The sequence below is a fragment of the Puntigrus tetrazona genome, chromosome 9, assembly GCF_018831695.1.
Source record: "Puntigrus tetrazona isolate hp1 chromosome 9, ASM1883169v1, whole genome shotgun sequence".
In the NCBI taxonomy this organism is placed as follows: domain Eukaryota; kingdom Metazoa; phylum Chordata; class Actinopteri; order Cypriniformes; family Cyprinidae; genus Puntigrus; species Puntigrus tetrazona.
Genome location: NC_056707.1, coordinates 15939462 through 15961656, shown reverse-complemented (window position 1 = coordinate 15961656; position 22195 = coordinate 15939462). Strand labels below are relative to the sequence as shown.

The following is a 22195-nucleotide window of genomic DNA, read 5'->3' as shown; positions in this document are numbered from 1 at the left end:
GAGTCTTTTTTTTTACTACAGTGAGGTCGTACCAGTCTATACAATGAAAGGGGAATTTTTTCTCATGACATCATATTGCCCCGTTCTCCCACATTTAAATGTTTTTTTTTTGTCGTCGTTGTTTTAAGACACAAGAAAGATTGTTGTTCGTGCTACGATCGGTGGCATAAAAGCATGTTTATATTTGATCCATAAAGCATGCTGGTTGTACAAATGTGACATGTTTTTAGGTTATTTTATTAATCCGTTCTCAAATGATAAATATTATTGCTTATTACAAATATTAACCCACAGTCCTATTCCACACTTTAAGCACAGCTGCTTTGTAACTATGGCAGGTGGTCATTGTCAGGCCGAGCTGTTCCAGCCCCAGAATATAGCGGTGTGCTGGTGTTTGACCGGAGAAGCGTGTCCTGTCTGTTAGTGTACCCCTGCACTGACCCCTGTCCATCCCTCAATAGTGCAACGCCTTGTTGCCCCCAGCATGAGGTCCCAGCATCCCCTAGTTGTGATGGTGGGGGGCACACAGCAAGGGGCCTTAGAGGGGATGCAGAATTAGCAGCTAAAATGGAGACTCACATTTCCATATGCATGCCACTGACAAGTGTTATACTGAAAAACCCAGTACCAATACGTGTACAAGGTGGCCCAATGCAATAAGATGGGGAAAGGGGCGCTGGGGTTGGGCTTTAAATGGGGCAGCAATATTGTACTAATTCGTGCAAGAGACTCTCTATCAAAGCGATAGACATACGGTAATTAACGAGGGGCGAGGGGGGAAAAAAAGAGGAAAGAAAGAGCAGGAAGAATGAGTTCAGGAGTAAGAGGGACAGAGATGCTGATTTTGACGTGGAAATGCTGCGGTAATTAGCATATGGTGGTTTGTCCAGACCCAGTATTTACCAGCAGGATTGAATGCGTGTGCGGCATGGACGTGACTTTGTCCCCCCCAAATTTCCACAGCTACCTTTTCAGATACAACCCTCCCCACTCCCAAACACCCCTCACCTTTCAATTCCTTTTCTTACCTCTTTTCTATGGCCATTGCCTTTTTTCTGCCTTCTTTCTGCCTTCTTTCTCAATAGCGTGAATGTAGAACATAAAGGTTGTTACCAACGGCACATTTATTTATTTATTTTTTTAAAGATCAGTTTTGGGCCATCAAGTACAATGTGATCAGCTGACACTTATTTATATTTTTGACAAAAGTACTGGTGCTAAAAATGGAACAGATTTTAAACGTTTTAATTGCTCCAAAAAAAAATACAAATACAAAATTGCATTCACTAATTATTAAATTGTTATCTTTGGTTTTGTTTACAGTTCAATCAATTTTTTAATTCAGTATTTTTTTTTTATTAACTTAATTTGTTGTGACAAAAAATATTCATTCTAATTTTCACTACTTGACTTTTTTTCATTTCTTTTTTTTGGACCAATTTACTGTTTAATAGTTGGCAAGTTAGCTATTAACTTTGGTTTTAGGTAGGATCAGGAATGTTGAACATGTTAAAGCAGAATGTGCCCTTTTATAATAAAATGTAAAAAATTGGCATGCTAATAAGTATAGTTAATAGTGGTCAATTGGTCATTATATTAAAGTGTTACAGGTAGGAATGTAAAATATGCAGAATAAGACATTAATAAGTGCTTTATAAATCTAATAAACAAAATTTATGCATGCAAATAAGCAACTGGTCAATAGTAATGCATATTTTTATTAATTAAGTGTTATTTTACATGATTCTGCATCTGTGCATTGGTCTTCTTGCAGTAAGGTGAAGTATTTCACACTTTTCTCTGGGACTGGAAAAGAGCAGAGCAAGTCGCCCAGTGTGGTGCCTCTCATCTTTTGTGTGCTGGTTTCCCCATGCCAGCTTTCTGCTGTCACATTAGTGCACGTCACATGCACAAGCTCACATGCAAATGTGCAACTCTTAGACTTTTAGCTGGTTCAGAGGCTTCCTTTGCAAACAGGAAGTACTTTTTAGTCTTTCAGACTGATTTACTAAGTGTCATCGTATTTGTCTTTCCTTCCCAAGTGTCTCTCAGGGGTGTTTTGGAGCAATTATTCACACCTGCTGCAGTGGGTAAGTGGGAGCAAGAATCCTTCATCATATAATTAACTCCTGGCAGACCCTCACCACTGAATATTTCCCCCTGGCCAGAGGAATAGCAAGCCAGTTATGCAGTAATATCACCCATGTGTGATAGTGAAGCTTGTGTCAGACGATCGGTGTGAGTGTTTAGCCTGTTACAGGTCAAGGTTCACGGTCATCAATGCTTGAGGTGGACGGCTTTCCATCTGGTGGGGACTTGGCCTCTGAGGGTCAGGGCAAAAAAGTGTCTGTAAGTGCAGAGCTTGTCTTCAAAAGTTTTTTTGTGTGCGTGTGTGACAAGTATGTAAATCCCATTTTCGTGTGTGTCCTGTGCCAGGTCTAAAGGCCTCTTCAGTTTACAGTGTGTTTAGACGCAAATTTAGCCCATGGCTGAACTGAATGCTCTAATCACACACAACAATACCTGTCAAACCATTTGACCATTCACAAAACGCAGCACTTCTCTCTCTCTTTCTCTTCTTGGCAGGTAGATCTTTGGTGCTGCAGCTGCATGTCATGAATTGAATGAAAGCAGGCACTTGAGCAACTATGTGTGCACCCAGTAAAAAGGTGAAAAGCCTATTAATTCTTTCCTCGATTATTGCACTAGCATTGCCCAATTACATCCAGCTCAGTGATAAGATGAATCGCAGATCAGATACATTTTAGCTGTTTCACATAGCATGTGCTTGCTTAATGTTAGCATTATTACTTACAAATAACATTTTTTTTCTGGGAACACCTTTAGCTTAAACAGATAAATCTAAAATGTTATGTAGGAATGCCATATAGTCTAATATGCTTAATTTTGTCAAATTAATGCAACTAAATATATTATTTCCTGTTTAGTTTCTTTTAATAATTGTGAAAAATTGGTTAATCATAACATTTCCACCCACTTTATCCATCTCTCTCTCTCTCTCTCTCTCTCTCTCTCTCTCTCTCTCTCTCTCTCTCTCTCTCTCTCTCTCTCTCTCTCTCTCTCTCTCTCTCTCTCTCTCTGGCTGTCACTGCAGCACAATGTAGAAGCATTAGTATGCTAATGAGGTGCGGGGCGACAGGTGGCCCGCTAGACAGCTCAATTAAGCAGCTCGTTAAAGGCCAAGCTAACGAAGCGGCCTGCACTGCAAGCCTCAGCAAACAATGTGACTGTGCAGGCTACAAATTGGTGAGTGCTAGTTCTGTATGTGTGTGTGTGCACGCGTGTAGCAGGCAAGAGGTAGAGAGCTGGAGATAGAGACTGTTTTAGTGTGTTTGAGTAAATGTGTTAGCAGGGAGTTTGAAGGAGAGACCGATTCAGTGTGTGTGTGTGTGTGTTTAGCTGTTAGCAAGGCTTTGTGATGGACACAACTAATAATGGCTAATAAAAGGGGCTGTTGCCTTTGCTCCTTGGGAAATTAAAAACAAAATCTAAAATAAAATTATACTAAATAGATCATTTAAATACGGTGCTTCCTAATGTTTTAGTAATTTCCTTCTAAAACACTTTGCAGTAAACGGTTACGTTTTCTTTGGATATACATTGACACTCTAACAGATATACACTGTCATTTTTACATTCTGACATTGAGACGTTTAGAATGAAAGTTTTGATGTGGAATTCAAATGAAATTATAGAAAATGTTTTAAGAAAATGTTTAGCAGACTGTTTTGATCGGAAGAAAATACATTTAAAAGCCCCGACTTCCAAAACATGAAAAAAAAATGTATTGGGTAATAAGGATATGGTCACAATATCTTGTGCTTCCTTAATATTTAAATTCATTTATAAGTTATGTAAGTGTATACATTTATTTGATTGTTGACTTGTCATGTAAATCAAATTATGGATTTATTTATTTAAAATTCTGACTAAAGACCATCTATTTATTTTCATGTTATGACTGATAACTAATCAATATACAGTAATAACATTTGATACTATTTTGACTTAATACTGTACATTCAAAATAAAAACACAAAAGCATTGTAATGTGTGAATTTAGGCAATACAACATAATAGGTCACTGAAAAATTGATGTTCATTATGTGTTAAAGATTACATTAAACTTTGTTAATAGATAATAATTGTCAGTACATGTAATTTCAATGTAAAAGGAAACAAGCATGTAAAATTTCCTATAATTATAAATTTATTATAAACTGATCAATCAAAAATCAAGTGCACTCATATCACTCAGTCACTTTATATACAGCACGAATGGTTTCAGGTTATGTTTACTGTGAAAAATTAAGGCATGCTTGTAAAAAATTATTTCAAACATTAATGATGTCTGGGATTAAATGCTTCTTAAAGATTATTATCCTGAATATGAAATGATGACATAAACATCTCTTTGTCTGATTGAGCAGCAAAATAAGCAGGGCTGGGAACATTTGAGCAGCTCTGAGACACATCACAACCCGCCGCAGTTTTTGGTGGAGGAGCATTGTTTATTGTGGCTAGATAAAGTTGTTACATAGACATTTTAATCAGTTTGTAACACTTAGTATTTGAGCCTTATTATCCGGGGTGTGTTCACTGGTGCATGAAACAGCAGCGTTTGGGTTCATAACCCGACCCTCCTGTCTGAGTCTCGCTGGCATAAAGGGATCATGAGCTCTAATGGTTCAGGGATCTGCCCAGCAAACGAGGTTAGGTATGGAGGAAGACAAAAACACAGGGGCTAAACAGAGCCGCCCCATTCGTGAGCAAGCTGCTGCAAAGCTGGCCGACTCATGAATATGTTAATCCACATTTGCCCAAATAAGTATGTAGAGAGGGAGAGAAGGAAAAAAAACAACAGCGCTCATTAATTAATAAGGACAATGTGCCTTTAATGACAGTGTTGACACTGTTGGTGAACAAGTGATTGGAGCCTGAGAACGAGAGGTCATCAGTATGAGAGGAAGTGACACTTTGATGGGCGTTACTGTCAGAAGGAGAGGTTTTCTGTCCTAGGAGGGCAGAAAAGGTGATAGAGGATGGACATGCAGAGTATAATGAAGACAAAAATGAGCCATGAGAGAGAGACAAACAAGACGCTTGGACATTTAGACAGCGCAGAGGTCAGGAAAGTCAGGTTTAGATATACACTGATTTGGAGAGAGAAAAGAGGACACTTCAAGGATATAATAATAAAGTAATTTGGAAATTTGCATGTCATTATTTTCTGTCACTGTGTGTAATGTATGCACCTTAAAATATTGATTGTTTTTAAACAGGTTTCCTGGTTGAAACATATATGTGACTGCCTAGATATCACATGGAAATGTTTACGTTCAAAGTCTATTGAATATTAAATAAAAATATCTTACATATATTTTGTCTTTAAGAAATGGGCAAGAATGAACCTGTTCATTCCAATTCTTTCCAACATCAAAATACCTAATAATTGTGAAAACCCATAAACCGATAACATTTTCACCGGCACATTATACTATGTTTCACGAATGAACTGAGAATTTTTTTAAGCAGTGTTTGTTCCTCAAAGCCGCCCTATACACTGACTTTCATAAGAAATGAATAAGTATTGCAAAATCCGACATATATAAGAGGACAGATATTAGACAAGATGCTAATGCCATTGACTAGAAGCACTTCAGCATTATTGTGCAAATCCACCAGGCCTTATGGTGTTTGATTCACATCAGTAAAACCCAGACTTGCATTCAGTCTCACCATCTCTTTTTGATGCAACAAATTTAAGCATTGCATCGAGGCCTGAAAGAACGACAATGGCTCGATCTTTTCAAACGCCAGAGCAGCGCCACACACATAGAGATCAGAGTAAGTTTATGAAGTAATCTCTCTTTCTCTCTCTCTCTTCTCTCTCGCTATCACTCGGACCCCTCCCTCTCTCCCTCCCTCTGTGTTATGACATAGTAATCTGTGTCTCTAGCAGCTTGAATGAATAGGCGTATGAATGGCTGTTTTCTGCCTACATGAACCTATTGGAGGTGGATCAACCATATGCCCATGGACATGCACACTCAATGACAAAGGCGGATACCAACAGGTCCTCTCTGACACAAAGCGCCGTGGGGCTGAGGGAGGCAGGCGAGACGAGGGGTGCATCTTAACCTGAGACGTATGCACACACACACACACACACACACACACAAGTAAATATTCTCACACACGCCCCACCGCATGCCACCCACACAGCAATATTGAGATACGACATTGATACAAACTCCAGCCTGGGGAGTTTGTGAAGATGATGTTTTGTTGTGTTGTTTTCGAAAGGTCTTTGTTTGTGCGGGTGATAGTATTGTGTATGTAAAATGTATGGAAGGAGAGGGAGGGACAGTAGGAAAGACAAGCACTTTTTTGGAGGGGGCCAATCTGTTGCAGCTCTGGATGAAGTCTTGTGATGGAGAGACAGTGTGTTAAGCGACATATGTGACACAGAGGGACAAAAGGATTATGGTCCTGTTCTCGTTATCCGTGCCTTTGGACAGTGGGATTATCATCCAGGGAGTGAAGATCTCGGGCCGCTAAGCTTCAGTGTGGCCCGGTTCCTCATCTCTTGTGTGGGGTGGGAAAGCAGGGGTGAAGGGGGATCCCTGGAGAGCGGGCCGCTATCAGGATTTACATATTCATCAGAGATCAGAGCTATGTTCTCTTTCTTTCTCTTTTCTCTTTTCTTTTTCCTCTGTCTTGCATACACATGCTTCAACATGCTGAGATGTCTTATTTGACTGTTTCTGGATATTACTCTTTCTCTTCACTTTTGAAAATGCTCCTAATTTTTCCACATTTATTATTATTGTTAATATTTTTGTTATGTGCAAAGAGGTTCAAAGTCCTATTTTTCACATTTATTATATTGTATTATATTATATTTACTGCTGTCAAATGATTAATCACAATTGCGTCTAAAATACGTTTTGTGTGTGTGTGTGTGTGTGTGTATATATGTATGTATATATGTATGTAAATGTATGTGTATATGTGTGTGTGTGTGTGTGTGTGTGTGTGTTTGTGTACTGTGTATTATTTATAAATGCACACATGGATTTATTATTATTACACAGATAAAAATACTTCTGATTGTTTCCAAAATATATATAATAATGGAAAATATATATAATGTGTGGAAGTATTAACATATGCATAATAAATATACACAGAACACACATTATGTAAAAAAGCTTTTATTTTGGATGCAGTTAATTACAATTAATCATTTCACAGCACTAATTATATTTTCGTAGCAATGTAAGTTTAAAGCACGACTTAAAAATTAACAACTCTAAAAATGCCTTATTTTGCTTTGCTTTGTTGATGGTGTCAAAGATCCAAAGAGCACTGTGTGCTTCAATAAACAACAGGTGAGTTGAGACAATTATGTACAGTTAACAATGGTCAGATCACAAATGTATGTATTTACCTAGAAATAGCACTGAATTTTATTTTAAAAAGAATAAAGCTAAATTCTTTTAGAAAACCATTTACTTATAGATTTTTGACACTCATTTATGACATTTATGTGTCACAAATAAATGCATCAGTCTGGCATGGAGAAATATAATAATTTTGCATTAATAAAAATTACAGAGAGCGCAATGGAGTAACTACTGTAGAGGAGGGCAAATGAAGTTCAGCTGAGGTGAAGGGGTGAGACAACGTCAAAGAAGGGACAACAGCGAGAGAGATAGAGAGACGTGTCTAATGAAGGAATGCACACAGAGAAATGGAAACTAATGGAGACAAAGGATGTACAGGCGAGAGAGAGAGATGGCGATGGGGTGGCTGACTGCTGTTGAACTCATCGTCATCTTAATTGATGAGGTCATCCCGGGGACTATCCCAAAACTAGAGTGTCCCCGGGAGGTCGTCACCAGGTCATCCAAAAGTCAAAGTGCATCAGAGAGAGATGACGTAGCATGTAAGATTTCTTTGTGTTTTGTTCTTCGTATGTATGCATGCATGTTTGTTTTTTCATTAATTAAAAGGATAGTGTAGACCAGACAGGAAGATGGAAAGAGAGAGAGAGAGAGAGAGAAATGGGATCCGGACAAGATGGCAAGCTGGGTTTGAACCCGTGTCACCTTGAACAGATATTTCTATTTGCGTTATCAACTGTACCACAGCTCTAACTTCTATGCATTTTGATCTACAAATATTGCTAAACTACTTACTAAGCTACAAAATTACTTCAGATTTGTATATATATTATTTTTTCTAAATAGATTGTGAAAGTTGATGTACAAAGTTGTTTTTCAAACTCATGTTTAGGTGCCAGATTCTCAAACCAATACTTATTGTTTTAAATATTTATTGTGATTTTTCCAAATGTCTGTATGCAGTCAATATATAATCATGTTTAGGTACCATAACGTTAACTTAAAGGTCCAGAATGTAAGACTGCGGGCTAGCAGTTGAAATGGGTACTGCAAAAACAAAGGCATTTCGCCCTGGACTGTACATTTCAGAGAACAATTACTGGCTGCTGGCTATAGTATTATTTTTCAGATAAAAGACTATGTATACATAACATGATTCCTGACTGTAAGTGGACAGGATCATACAGAATAAAGGTGCAGTGTGTAATATCGCCAGCTAGCGGTTTAATGGGTTCTCCAGTTCCTTCCCAGAATCTGCCCATAATGCAAATTTAACTGGCTATAGCATTATTTTTTAGAGAAACAGCTATGTAAACATAACATATTTCTGTCTTTTAAAAGAGTCAAAAGCTTACATACAGCACCTTTAATAGAAATCTTAGGTTTACAAATATATATTTTTTACAAATTAAAATTAACAGACTATTAAAAATGTAATATACAGGGAATAATTGCAATACAACAGATAATAAAGAGCTTTCCCCCCCTTTTTTCTCACATATATACAAAGGTTTGTTTTGAAATTGGGTCCATGTCTTTGATATGCTGTCAATCAAATGTTCTCTGCTGGAATTGCTAGAGTGTAGGTGTCAAAGTAACCTTTGCCACGCAGGCACACAAACACACACACATATATAGCGAAATACAAATAGACTCGCTCAGTGACAACACACTCGGTAATTGCTGCCTATTAAGGTCTTCGCTTCTCTCTCACACCTCATTACAGGCCTAAACACACACTGCCCCCTCATTACAGATTGCTTGCTAAACACACACAGATATACAATTCCCTCATTCCCACCTGTCAGTTAAACACTCAACCTGGCAAGCGTGACCACTGAGAGTTGGGTGTTAACTCGCTGATGACAGTGTGAGAGGTGTGGGCTCTGTAACCCCATTCCAATACATGGTAGAAAACTGTTATGCGTGCTGACCTTATGTGTCCGTGTGTGTTGTGGGAAGTCTCTAACAAGAGGCATTTGTCAGGATGGTGCGCTTCTCTTGTTGGGTTAGGGTTGACTTTGAACACCCTATGAAGAAAATGGACTATCGCGTAGAAAAACCAATTAGCGCTTGTGTCTGCACATGTGCCTCACGCTGTTAGAAACTGTTCAGTGTGTTTGTATGCGCAAAAGCAACAGGTTCGAATCTGTTGTATGTAATATATATATATATATATATATATATATATATATATATATATATATATATATATATATATATATATATATATATATATATATATATAAAAAATTGTATATGTAATAATGAAGTGATTTTGTTTCGTCATCATGATATTTGTCACAACTATCATCTTTCCATGTTATTCTCTGCAATGAAGTAATGTGTAACCTTTAGCAATGGGAGGTTTGTTTGTTGTAAATTGGTGCAATTCACTATAGACCCTGATTTTTTTTTTTCACTCTTTCTTTCTCAAGGTGAAAGGAAATTTAATGTGCCAAGAATAGCAGATGGGTTGGTGAGAGGAGGATACAAAAAGTAGCTGCAAAACAGGAGTACAATTATGGTTATAACATGGTATGTATAAGATCCAAATGATATGAGAGATTTGTAGTCCTATCAGCTATACCTTCTTACAAAGTAACTGTGCTTTTACTATATTATAGGCACAATCCCACTGGAGTAATTTGGGACTTAAAGGCCATGATGATTATTCTTGGCTCGTTGTTTTGAAAGGCTTTAATCTGAAATGAAACCACCCCAATATTAATGGTGTCATGTTTGTTTATGAAGTAAGTAAGAAAGTAAGAAGATCGGGCCGCTGATGTCCAACCAGACCAGATGGTGTCATTTTGAAAGAAACTGAAAGAAGAGCATTTTGAAACTTGGAAGGAGGTTCAGAACAAATCGTGGAAGCTTGAAAAGAAGAATGAAAGAAAGGAAGTTCTGTCCATTGTGATTAGCGATGACTAACTTGGTTATTGAATTGGCCTTTTTTATTAATGTAAAATAAGGCAATAGTTTGACAAAGACATTTGGATAAAAACAATGTAATTTTCAGGAATGCGTTGCTTGCTGACTGCATCAAGAAGCAAAAGCTGGTCATTTCTGACTGACAAACAGCTTGTGTTTTGCTCATACTGTAGCTATAAATGTATGCCCTAATGTGTTGTTTGTCTGTGTCCCAGCTTGCGATAGTTTGCAGATCCTCTTCAAAGTACTTCAGATGACAAGGGACCCCTCTCAAAAACACAAGCCTGAACTCTTCAGTTTAAGAGCCCGGCAGTTTGCCTCGCTGTGAGTGTTTCTAACCCAGGAAACTGACAGATGCCCATAAATTATTTGCCTTTATTTTAAAAGCACAGCTCATTTACATCAATTTGTAAGAGGCGGGGGAAAGTAGTAAAGGGGTTTGTAACTTATATGTATATGCGAGTGTGCAAAGGAGGGGGTCATCCTAGGTGGTCAGCGTAGCCATTCTTTCACCCTAGTATCCTGTCGTATTCCTTGAACCCTTACATACTCACCATTTCCACACACACACAGCAGAGCTCAGATGCCTCCCCGCTAATTAGCAACAAGTCAGAGACGCCCACTTCTGCAGGGCAGTAAATATTCCCACACACTCTCACACTCGCACAGACGTCCCTAACTCGGATACAAGACCCTCGTTCCTTCTCCATTCTTTCCTCTCTTTTCTGATTTTTATCACCTCCCCTTGTTTTGTTCCCACTTCTGCAGCCATCAATCATCCCATTGACCTATCTTGTTAGGGGAAACTCACAGACACGCCCCCTCGCCTCTTCCAGGCCTCAATCTCGTCCCACGCTCTCTTTCTTTCTATATATGTATGCATCAGAGCCTCAGTGTCCATCTCTGACTTATACCTTCATGCTTCATCCCGCTTTCCTGCACGATTAGTGGTCAGGACAGGGTTGTGTCCGTGGGCCGGACAGGGTCGTTGGGAGGTGTTGGGTGGGGGGGTTAGATTTAGGGAACACTCTGGGTGGTACGGTAGCCCCTGCGATGAGCACAATGCCTCCTGTGTCCCCATGTGACACACACCCTTGTTTTACAACAGGGGAGGAGACACCTTCAATGCCCCAATGATGTGAACCACCCTGAGCCTATTCAGGGTGACAAACGGCCACTGCTGGCCCCTGCAACAAACACATGCACAGACAGACCGCCACTATCACACGCATAAACATGGCTTTTGCTTCATGTTGTGTTTATCTGCTAATCCGCCTTGCCAAATAAAAACATTACTGTTAAACGTGCGGTGGGAGACTACCTAGATGACATTAATATGCACACTCAAATCCGAGACAGATGGAATAAAAAGGCTTTCGTCTACCTTTAGCGCTTTCTCCCTCTCTTTTCTCTCTGAAAGAACCTTCTTGGCTGGCTCTCAGTGGGGTTGAATTGGTATGGCTTTAATTGAATCAACTAGCTCTTTTCTTGTGCCGCACTTATGAGGCCAGAGCAGCCAAATGGCTTGATGACAACGTAATGGCAAAAGAATTGAATGAGCTTCGCTGCCAGAGGGGAGTGAAAACCCAATGGCATTCCTTCGGATCTGCAGCAATACACGGCCACGCTATTACTCTATTATAACACTATTATGAATGCTGAACTTAGCCTGAATACAAAGCTAATTTTTTTGACATTTTGACAATTGTTGACATTGCATAGGCCTACATTATTCTACTCAAAAAAGATATAAATAGAGCATACTACGTAAGCAGTTACAAAATCGTTTTAAATTTTTATTGTATTTGTATATATGTTTTAGTTTTAATTCAGACAAGGTTTTTTTTTAAACCTCAGTTATAACCTATATCTACTTTCTCTAAGCCTTGAATATAATCTTGTTGGCGTAACCTATTGCAGGGCTTCCTAAATATGGGCCCGTGAACCCCTGGAGGTTTGTGAGGAAAATGCAGATAGTTTATCAGTTGATAAAAAGCTAATTTAAAAATATAAACATTTTAATTTTAAATAAAAAGCATACATAATTTTATATAAATAATTGACATATATATATATATATATATATATATATATATATATATATATATATATATATATATATATATATATATATATAAAACTTAAAATCTCAAAATCTCATATCTCATATGATGCTTCAAGAGGATATTTTATGTCAAAGGGGGTTAGCTAACAAAATACATTTTGTTAGACCTTAAAGCAATTTTTGTTGTACCCCCAAACCTGGGATTTAAACCCATGAATGTGCAGCACTGTAACTAAGTTAAACATTTGAAAAGTGATGAAATGGTTCAGACAATCCTACACAAATTCTCTTTCAGTTTTCTTTTGTCTGATCTTCCATATGCCAGATTTAACCGGCCATTTTAAACCAAAGAGACCCATCACAGTCTGTTATAGCAGCTTTTTTTCTTTCTTTCTTTTCCTTTTCTCAGCTTCCAGCGGAACATTGAAGAGGAAGTGCCAACCGTTCTTTGAAGATGTTCAGGTTTCTGGTGAACAATCAGTGTGAGGCTGATGTAGATGGTCTCGACCCCTGGTTGCTGTGAACGTTAGGGATGCAGAGGAGGGATGGAGAGATGCATTCCTCCTAAAGAATCCGGCTGAGACAATAGAACAGCGCACAGGCACTTGGGGAACAGAAGGGTGACACAGAGGGCAGCTCTCACCCACAACAACTCTCCTCCTTTGAAAACAAAACCCCAACCTGTTACTGCTTCAGCCTGTCTGTGGGAGGGGATGCTCGTAATAAAGCTGCCAGCCCCCTCGTTAGGTATCACGAGGGTAAGTGTATGTGTTTGAGTGAAGGACCAAGGAGCAATAGTACAGGAATGCGCCCTTTCAAGTGACATTTGGGAGCAGGAGCTCTGTGCCACTTTATTTTTCATATGCACGTTTTTTGACCTTTCCCTTTTTCATTTTAGGGGATACTGATGAAATACAGCTTGCAATATTTTACAGCTTGCCAACATATATTTAATCATGTCATGCATGTAAATATACAATTAAAAGAAATTGTACTATGATTATCACTAATGATACAAGTGGTAAAATACATAGCCACGCAATCAATAAGAAATTATTAAAGGTGACGTTAATATCCATAAACATGACCAGTATTCATATATAGACAGTGCATAGTGCACCACCAGGATAACACACAACTGTAAAATAATGCAATAAACAAAAACTAATAATAGAACAAAAGAAGAATAAAAAACAAAAATAATAGAAAATGTAACACCTTTTCAGTTCAACCCATTTTTAGTATCCAACTGTACTTTAATTATAACAGTGTGTATTTATGTGTGTGTGTGTATATACATATATATATATATTATAGTGATGGATGAATGATAGTCAGTTGGGTCCAGAATAATATTAGACCCCACTGAGTTTCACTGTATGGGCAATTCTTTTGTGTTCTGAAGAAAGATCCTATTGAGAGAGTAAATGATGAATTTTTTTTTTTTTTTTTTTGGTGAACTGTGCATTTTTGGGGCAACTTTCATAAGATACAAAAACTTTTTCTTGACGTCGTCTCATCATCCCCCCTCATTCACACAAGAGCACATATGCAATCACGCACCCCTCCTTTTTATCTTTCCCTCTTGCAGGATCAGGGGAGCAGGTTGTGGTAACATTTGTAGCATTTGGCTGCAGCAAATCCCACAGCTTTTTTCCTGAAAAGAAGCAGCCACCTTAAAGAAGGGGGGCTCTCCTCCAGTGAAGCCCCTGGTCTTTCTCCTGCTCTCAGCCTGCGCTCAGCGGCCTGCATGCCCCTCACCATCGCTTGCAAATCCCCCTTTATCCGCTGGCAGCCAGATGGGGTGGCAGGAATAATAGGCACAGCCTGATGAGCACCATTCAATTTGTCCAGCCGTGTAAAGGAGCTTGTAAGCCGTTCCATTTGAGCAGGGTGTAATAGTAGCCAGGGGAGCAGAGGCTATGTTAAGACTTAATTACCTACTAATGGCTGTTGTAGGGACAAAAGACTTGTGTAGACCCCAACAACTTACACTCCTGTAATAGAGGAGAAAGGCTGGGAGAGGAAGGGGTTGGGGGGGGACGGTTTATTGAGATGTTGTGGACAGAAATTTGTGATGTTCATATGTTAAAAATGTCATCAACATAACTTTGCGTATGAGGTGTGTGGATAGAAAGAAGAAAAGGACTTTGCTGCATGTACTTTGATTTTCTTTAGAAAGCCATTTGGGCTCAGAAACCTGGGAGAAAGGTTTTCTTGGGGGGTTTTTTCTGTCTTTTTTTTCTTTTCTTATTCTCGTTTTTCAGTTAGAGGGAAGATTAGCAGGATTAAGACTGGCTCACATATGCTGCTCTTCACTATTGGCATTCAACACAACACAAGCCCAACTGCCACCCAGACGGGGAGAGAAAGAGGACGACAGAGCGAGAGTGAAAGTTTTCCTCTGATATTAAAGCATCGCTACACTGAATCAAAACTGTTTGGAATAACTGTGGAAGAGAAAAGGGCTGTTTAGTAAGAATAGGAGAAAGTAAAGAAACTGTTGGAGGGTGGGAGGAGGGAATCAGGATGGATTGGTGATGGAAAAAAAAAAGAAATATACAGACGGGTCACTTTCTGGGTTTTCATTTTAAACTAAATATCAGCAGATAATTGTTTTTAAAAAAAAGTTATAAAGAGGGACCAAATTTGTGACCATGATCATGTAAACTTCTTATTGGATAACATGATTCTCTCTCTCTTTCTCTCTCTCTCTCTCTCTCTCTGTGTCTTTCTCGCTCTCTCTCTCTCTCTGTCTCTGTCTGTCTCTCTCTGTCTTTCTCTGTCTCTTTCTCTCTGTGTCTTTCTCGCTCTCTCTCTCTCTCTGTCTCTGTCTCTCTCTGTCTCTCTCTGTCTTTCTCTGTCTCTTTCTCTCTGTCTCTTTCTCTTCTCGCTCTCTCTCTCTCTCTCTCTCTCTCTCTCTCTCTCTCTCTCTCTCTCGCTCTTTCTCTCTCTCTGTCTCTGTCTCTCTCTGTCTCTGTCTCTCTCTCTGTCTCTGTCTCTCTCTGTCTTTCTCTCTCTTTCTCTCTCTCTCTTTCTCTCTCTGTCTTTCTCTCTGTCTCTCTCTCTCTTTCTCTCTCTCTCTTTCTCTCTCTCTCTCTTTCTCTCTGTGTCTTTCTCGCTCTCTCTCTTTCTGTCTCTCTCTCTGTCTCTGTCTCTCTCTCTCTCTCTCTCTCTCTGTGTCTCTCTCTGTGTGTGTCTCTCTCTCTCTGTGTCTGTCTCTGTCTCTCTCTCTCTCTCTCTCTCTCTCTCTCTCTCTCTCTCTCTCTCTCTCTCTCTTTCTTTACCTCTCTCTTTACCTCTACACCTCTTTTCAATCCTGAAACGATCTTTTCCTTTTGCTATTGGAACAAATAGTTTCACAGAAGGATTCCCCAGTAATGACTTCTGCTTCTAAGAATCCTGGAAAAATAAAGATGGCCATTAGAAAATAACTTAAAATAGAAGCATTTCCAGAAAAGCAGAAAAATGTGTAATGCGTGAACATTCAGGAACATAAACACATATAGAAGCAGATAAGCTTCTGAATAGGCGGTATACTCAAAAGTACTGCGCTTATGTTGAGTTTTGTGTCAACAAATGTGCAAAAAATGCTGAAACAACTCCAGCTGGATTCATTAACTTAAGTATGACTGCAGTTACAGCTCTGGCTAATTTAGCTCTTAGGGTTAACAGTTTTTACACATATACACACCTCTGCCCACCTCATTATTGGTATGCGCACACAAACACATCATTATCTCATAAAGGTAATGAGAAAAGAAGAGTCTGGCTTTGCCAACAGGCGGAAATTAGCACTCAGTCTCCTTCCACACTCATCCACCAGGCTAACATTCATTCACCCTGAGGTGGCAAAAGCTCTCGTATCTCTCTCTCCCTCTTTTTTCTGAGGCATGCCCTCGTTAAACAAATAGCTTTTAATTAAATGACTGAGTGACACAAAATGCAGCCAGTTATGTATTTTTTGTCTTTTCAGTTGATTACATTTTCTGCACCTGAACTGTGAAGTTTGAATAAACTGTAAAACGCTGTTTGGAGACCGCGTTGCTTTCTCGTTTTTGTAAACAAAAAAAAATGTAGTGTTTTTAAACAAATATGGTAAAACTCTGTAATATGATTTAGAGAAACGTTACAGACCCACAAACGCATAAAGAGATTAAAAAAATTGCCACTTTGCATTTATGCGCATTACATTTATTTATGTAATTACAATTGCAAGGGGTTCGCAGAAACTTACAATTAAATACACTGCTCGTTAGGCTTTTACACGGCGCTTATGTAATCGCTAATGTGGCCAGTGTTTATGCCGCAAATCTTGTTTAGGCAGGTCTGTAAAAAAAATGGGTGTACATCTTTGTCACCGGCTAAGTGTGATCTGAATCAAGAGGCAATGACGTCAGCCATGCATCCTCTTAATTAGCCTTAATTGGCAACATTCTCGGCGGACTACAGTTACCAAAGTTGGGATGAATCGAGGGCAGACCAACCCCTGTCTTTCTCTCTCTGTAATTGCTCCCAAGACAGTTGTCAGTCAGTGTGTGTCGTGTGGGTGCGTGTGAATTTGTGTGCATTCTTCCCCGGGTGACATTTCAGATAATTATATGCGCGAGGAATAAACTGCGGCTCTGACAATAGGGCTTTTTCTGTCCCCCCCTCCACCCCCCACCCCACCGTTTCTAATCCAGACAGTCGCGGCATATATTACCATTTTGGTACACTTAACAAGTGAGATTACCGGAATCCATAATGAAGGAACTGAACTACAACTTCTCTCCGACACCGCCGGTTTAAACCAACTCATTTGCATAAGCGTATTTAACGAGAGTAAACAAGCAAACAGACAGACGGGGCTGTCCGCGCGGGGAAAACAACCAAACAAGAGCTCAAAGATGCTTCAATGAAAATATGTTAAAGACCTTGATCTGCTGATGTCTCTCCTAAACTCATTGATGCGTCTGTTAAATCTACACCTGTGGAGTCTATCTATCTATCTATCTATCTATCTATCTATCTATCTATCTATCTATCTATCTATCTATCTATCTATCTATCTATCTCAGATTAAACACACCGCCGCATATATGCGTGCACGAGCAGGCTACAATTAATTTCCGAATAGCAAGCGAAATGTAAATCGGTCATAATACGGGCGCCGTGTTACCCGTCTGTTACGCCCTCCTCCCCTGATTGGAACAATAACTTCTGTTTGTCCATATTGGCCTAATTGAAATGTTTCAGATCATAACCGTTAAAAACCATTTTACACGCCTCGTTTATTAACGATTTAAATGCGCTTAACGGCTGAAATCAGTCAGCTGTCGGGCGCCCGCATGGGGTCATCGGGTTAAAACAATATGAGCGCGGTCGAACCGCAAAACAGTGTCTGCTGCTGACCGCGCTCAATTCTGCGGGAAATAGCGCGCGCGCGAGCACCGAGAAGATGTCGCGTCGGCATCCATCCGCTCCTGCCTGAAACCGCTCTTACACGGGCCTCGCGTTTTGCAAAGCTGATTGTCTAAAGCGCATGAATCAAGTGAGAGATGTAAACTAAAACTAATATAAAATAGTTACTTTTATTCATTATTTGTTAATAATAATGATTAATAATTTCAAATTCATACATTTTATCCGTATATACATATATATATATATATATATATATATATATATATATATATATATATATATATATATATATATATATATATATATATATATCACACAAAAAAAACTAATTAATTGGCAGCTCGGTTTATTTTTTTTTCAGTGTCACACATGCACACGCTGTGCATTTAGACTTAGAAAAGTTTATTACATTATCAAACACATTCTTTTTTATTTGTGCATGCATACATGACCAGCTAACTTTAACTTAAGTACTGTCTGCACAGTTTGTTCAACCGACCCTCTGTAATCCAAACCCAACGATGTTCTGTGAGGATGCACCATATGCGAAGTGTGTCTAATGCATTTAATAAAGCCTCAGTTTTTTTTTTTTTTTTTTTTTTTTTGCAATGGCATCAGGTTTTAGGACCCCCACCCACTGGAGCTCATTGGTTCTTGACGGGCTGTCGGAAAAGCGTTGACATTGTCCCGGTGACTTGCCCCCGGGTGATGGGGAGGAGGGACCTACTATAAAACAGCCCTCGTCATCCTCGGGCGTGCCAAACACAAACGGTGCACGGGTGAACTGGAATAACGAGTGAATTCTGCAAAGCCGCACACAAGCACGCGCTTGCACCTGCTACCGGTAAGTCTGAATATATAGAAATACTGATACTTTAAAAAAAAAATAAAAGTATAAAAGTAATGTACACTAGTAAATGCCAGCGTTATTTATTAAATAATTTAATTCTAATTATTCAGTGTGATAATTTATTAAAGGCTACTGTTTTATATATTAGATAATCGTTTTTTTGTCACAAACTAATTTTTATTTTTATAGTTTGCTGAACTGGACAACTTTTTGTAAACTTATTGGGTTGGGGAGTTAATACAAATCTCTAGGACATATGGATATTAAATATGTTGTAGGCTGCCGCATTTAGTCAACCCGTATTAACTAGTTTGTAACTTTTCATTATTTACTTATTTTTTGTTTTCGTGTTAAGTTTAGATTTTTAACAGTTCCATTCTTTTAAAAGGAATATTGACATCTGCGAGAATCTGAGAGCGCACTGAACACCATGGACTCCGACACGAGCCGAGTGTCCAGTAGACCTTCTTCTCCCGAAGGCGACGATCTCTTCCTGTCTGCTGTCAAGAAATCCGTGGGTTTCTCCGGCGCCGTCTCCTCCACACAGAGCGATTCTCCTCCGGAGTTAAGAGGCGCGGACCTGCGGGGCGTCTCCAGCGCCGACGAGGACGCGATGTCTCTGAAGATGCTCTCCAAAAAGGACCGTAAACTCCTGTCCGAGTCCGAACTGCAGAACATGCGCCTCAAGATCAACAGCCGCGAAAGAAAACGCATGCACGACCTAAACATCGCCATGGACGGGCTCCGAGAGGTCATGCCCTATGCCCACGGGCCATCCGTGCGCAAGCTCTCCAAAATAGCAACCCTGCTGCTCGCGCGCAACTACATCCTTATGCTGAGCAACTCGCTGGAGGAGATGAAACGGCTCGTGAGCGAGATCTACGGAGGAGGGAGCGGGGCTCATCACACCGGCTTCCACCCGTCCGGTTGTGGCACCCTTACGCACGCGGCGGGCGCTCCGTTACCGGGTCACCCCGCCGCTGTCTCGCACTCGTCTCACCCGGTGCACCATCCTCTGCTTCCACCAGCAGTCTCCACCGCCGCTTCTCTCACCGGCCCGGGTCTCTCAGCCGTCAGGCCGCATCACGGACTGCTCAAGGCACCGTCAGCCGGCGCTGGCGCACTCGGCGCTGGCTTCCAGCATTGGGGCGCGGGGATCCCGTGTCCGTGCAGCATGTGCCAGGTTCCTCCGCCTCACGTGTCCGGTATGAGCACCGTCAGCATGCCACGACTGACTAGTGACTCAAAATGAAGCACTGAACTTTGATAAAAGAACTCTGAGGCGCAACCATAGACTTTTATATATTAAAGCTGTATTATCTCGTGTTTATCAGTTTATGGCTGAACAATTTGTTTTTGGAAAGCACAAATAGGTCTGAAGCGAAGGAAATGGATCAAAGCCACTAACATAGAGTTTTCTAACACTAGAGATATTAGGTTTACTATCCATGTGCATTTCTGTGTATGAAGTTTGTGAAAATGGCATACCTTACTCTCTTTAGCCTTCGAACGCTGGACTGCTATTTACTAAATAGGTATAATGCGAACCTTAGAAATTTATAGCATACAATTAAAAATAAATGAAAACTTACAATTCATGCTGCAGTTGAAGAGGGCTAAATAGTTTAATGAGCCATTAATATTAGACGTTATACATTAAAAGTCCTAGCTTTGGAAAAATGGGACTGCACTGTGTAAATATGTAGATTGCATTTGTACAGATATTGAGAGATTTTATATTACCTTCCCCAGTTTATGTTTGGGGTCAGAATTCATTTGCCAAGCGCTGTCTTTAACAGGAAAGATGCACCTGTTCGTTCCTGCACTGTTTTTCTCTCTGTGTCTTTATATCTTCCTCTTTCTCCCTTTAGTTTTCTGGCCTTCCATCTTTTATTTTTTTTTGTCTTTTCTTTCTGCACAAGCATACCCGTCATGGCCGATGCGAAGAATGATCAACTTTTATTTTTTATAATAAAGTGTAAAATGATATTTATTTACTTATTTTGATGGTATTTTCAAATTAATGTGCGGTGAATGTTTGAGTCCTAACTGTAAAATAAATGTTTTAAAATTGTGCATTTATTTGCTTGTTTGTGCTTAATTTTCAGTATGCAAATTCACACATAGATTATAAATGGTTTCTCCAATATGAAATGGACAGAAATGAGAAACAAAATTAACAAAGACGAAAAACAAAAAATATCTATCTATCTATCTATCTATCTATCTATCTATCTATCTATCTATCTATCTATCTATCTATCTATCTATCTATCTATTTATCTATCGAATCCTTAATCCTTAAAAACAATATTAAAATAAAATAAATTACAGCGCAGTTGATTTGACGGGAAAAAGTAGTGTATTCTGGGAAACAAACAGGCTAATCACTTCTTCGCTCTTCTGAAGAACAAACAGAGATTGCTCAGACCGACACCATTTACTTATTGTAAACTAGAACAAAGATAGTCTAAAAAGGCCGAGAATAGGCTCTTTAATAACTTACATCGAGCTCATATAAACAGTACCAAATTATTATTTATTTTGGCTAGTATCGTTTATAATACAGTTTAATATTTTTTTATTGTGATGGATTTTTTTTGTATTTTAGGTTAGCAATAGTTCATTAGTAGCCTAACAACTAAGGCTTTATCAATTCTATAAATCATTTTTTTTAAGGATAAGAATTATTATTATTTTAATTGCAAACGCATTAAATTATCCGAACAATGATATCCCAACCGAATGGTTTACGCGTTATCCTGTACTATTTGAAAGTATACAGACAAACTAAGCTGAAACCGAATACCGAGCTACTTTTTAATTTCCAAAAAAAAAAAAAAAATCGAACGATTTTTTTTCTCAACTTTTGAGCTGTGAAATAGACTTGGTGCGTTCGATTGCCTTAAAATGATACATTTCTTTATCTCAACCCGGTAAATTCCGACACATATTAAAACATACATTTCATTTTATGTTGAGATGGAGAACAAGTTATTTGCGGCAATTACATTTCGCGTAATTTGGCGCGTCTAGAAGTCGCCTTCATTTCTTCACTTCTGTGTCCCTTCACTTCACCCTCACCTGTCAGCCGGCGGTTCTTCTCCTGCGGGCAGCTTTCCAAACGAGACCTTGTAGTTTTTCCTATTAACTTTTATGAAGCATATTCTGTTCATTCTGAAAAAATGAGATAACCTTCATGTTTCCGATCCTCAAGGAGGGGATCGTTTATTTAGAATGCAGGAAACGCATTTGAAGTCTTGCACTACACAAAATATGCACCGGGAGAGAAAAAAAGAGCTGCGAGATGGAGAGAATAAATAAAGGAGTATTAGGTGGAATACATAACTAAACGCCAGCAGCTGGATGGCAGATTGCTCTTTCTGTTGCAATGTTTTCCGAGGGATTTTTGAGCTGGAACGATATGGAGTGAAGCTGGCTTTTGAATATTCATATTTGCCACTTGTTTATTTGTCTATCTGTTTCAAGATCCGTTATATTTTACGCCTA

General features: G+C 39.2%; 1 protein-coding gene and 1 long non-coding RNA gene across 2 annotated transcripts; both read left to right on the top strand.

Annotated features, from left to right (window-relative positions):
* Positions 1-7680: 7680 nt before the first annotated feature.
* Positions 7681-13544, top strand: LOC122352066. Its single transcript, XR_006251840.1, has 4 exons — positions 7681-7972; positions 9869-9968; positions 10058-10688; positions 12839-13544. It is a non-coding gene; the product is annotated as an uncharacterized LOC122352066 (long non-coding RNA).
* A 5022-nt stretch (positions 13545-18566) lies between these two features.
* olig2 (oligodendrocyte lineage transcription factor 2) lies at positions 18567-20767 on the top strand. Its single transcript, XM_043248302.1, has 2 exons — positions 18567-18679; positions 19074-20767. The coding sequence occupies exon 2, from the start codon at positions 19116-19118 to the stop codon at positions 19935-19937; it is 822 nt and encodes a 273-aa protein (XP_043104237.1). The 5' UTR covers positions 18567-18679; positions 19074-19115; the 3' UTR covers positions 19938-20767.
* Positions 20768-22195: the final 1428 nt, after the last annotated feature.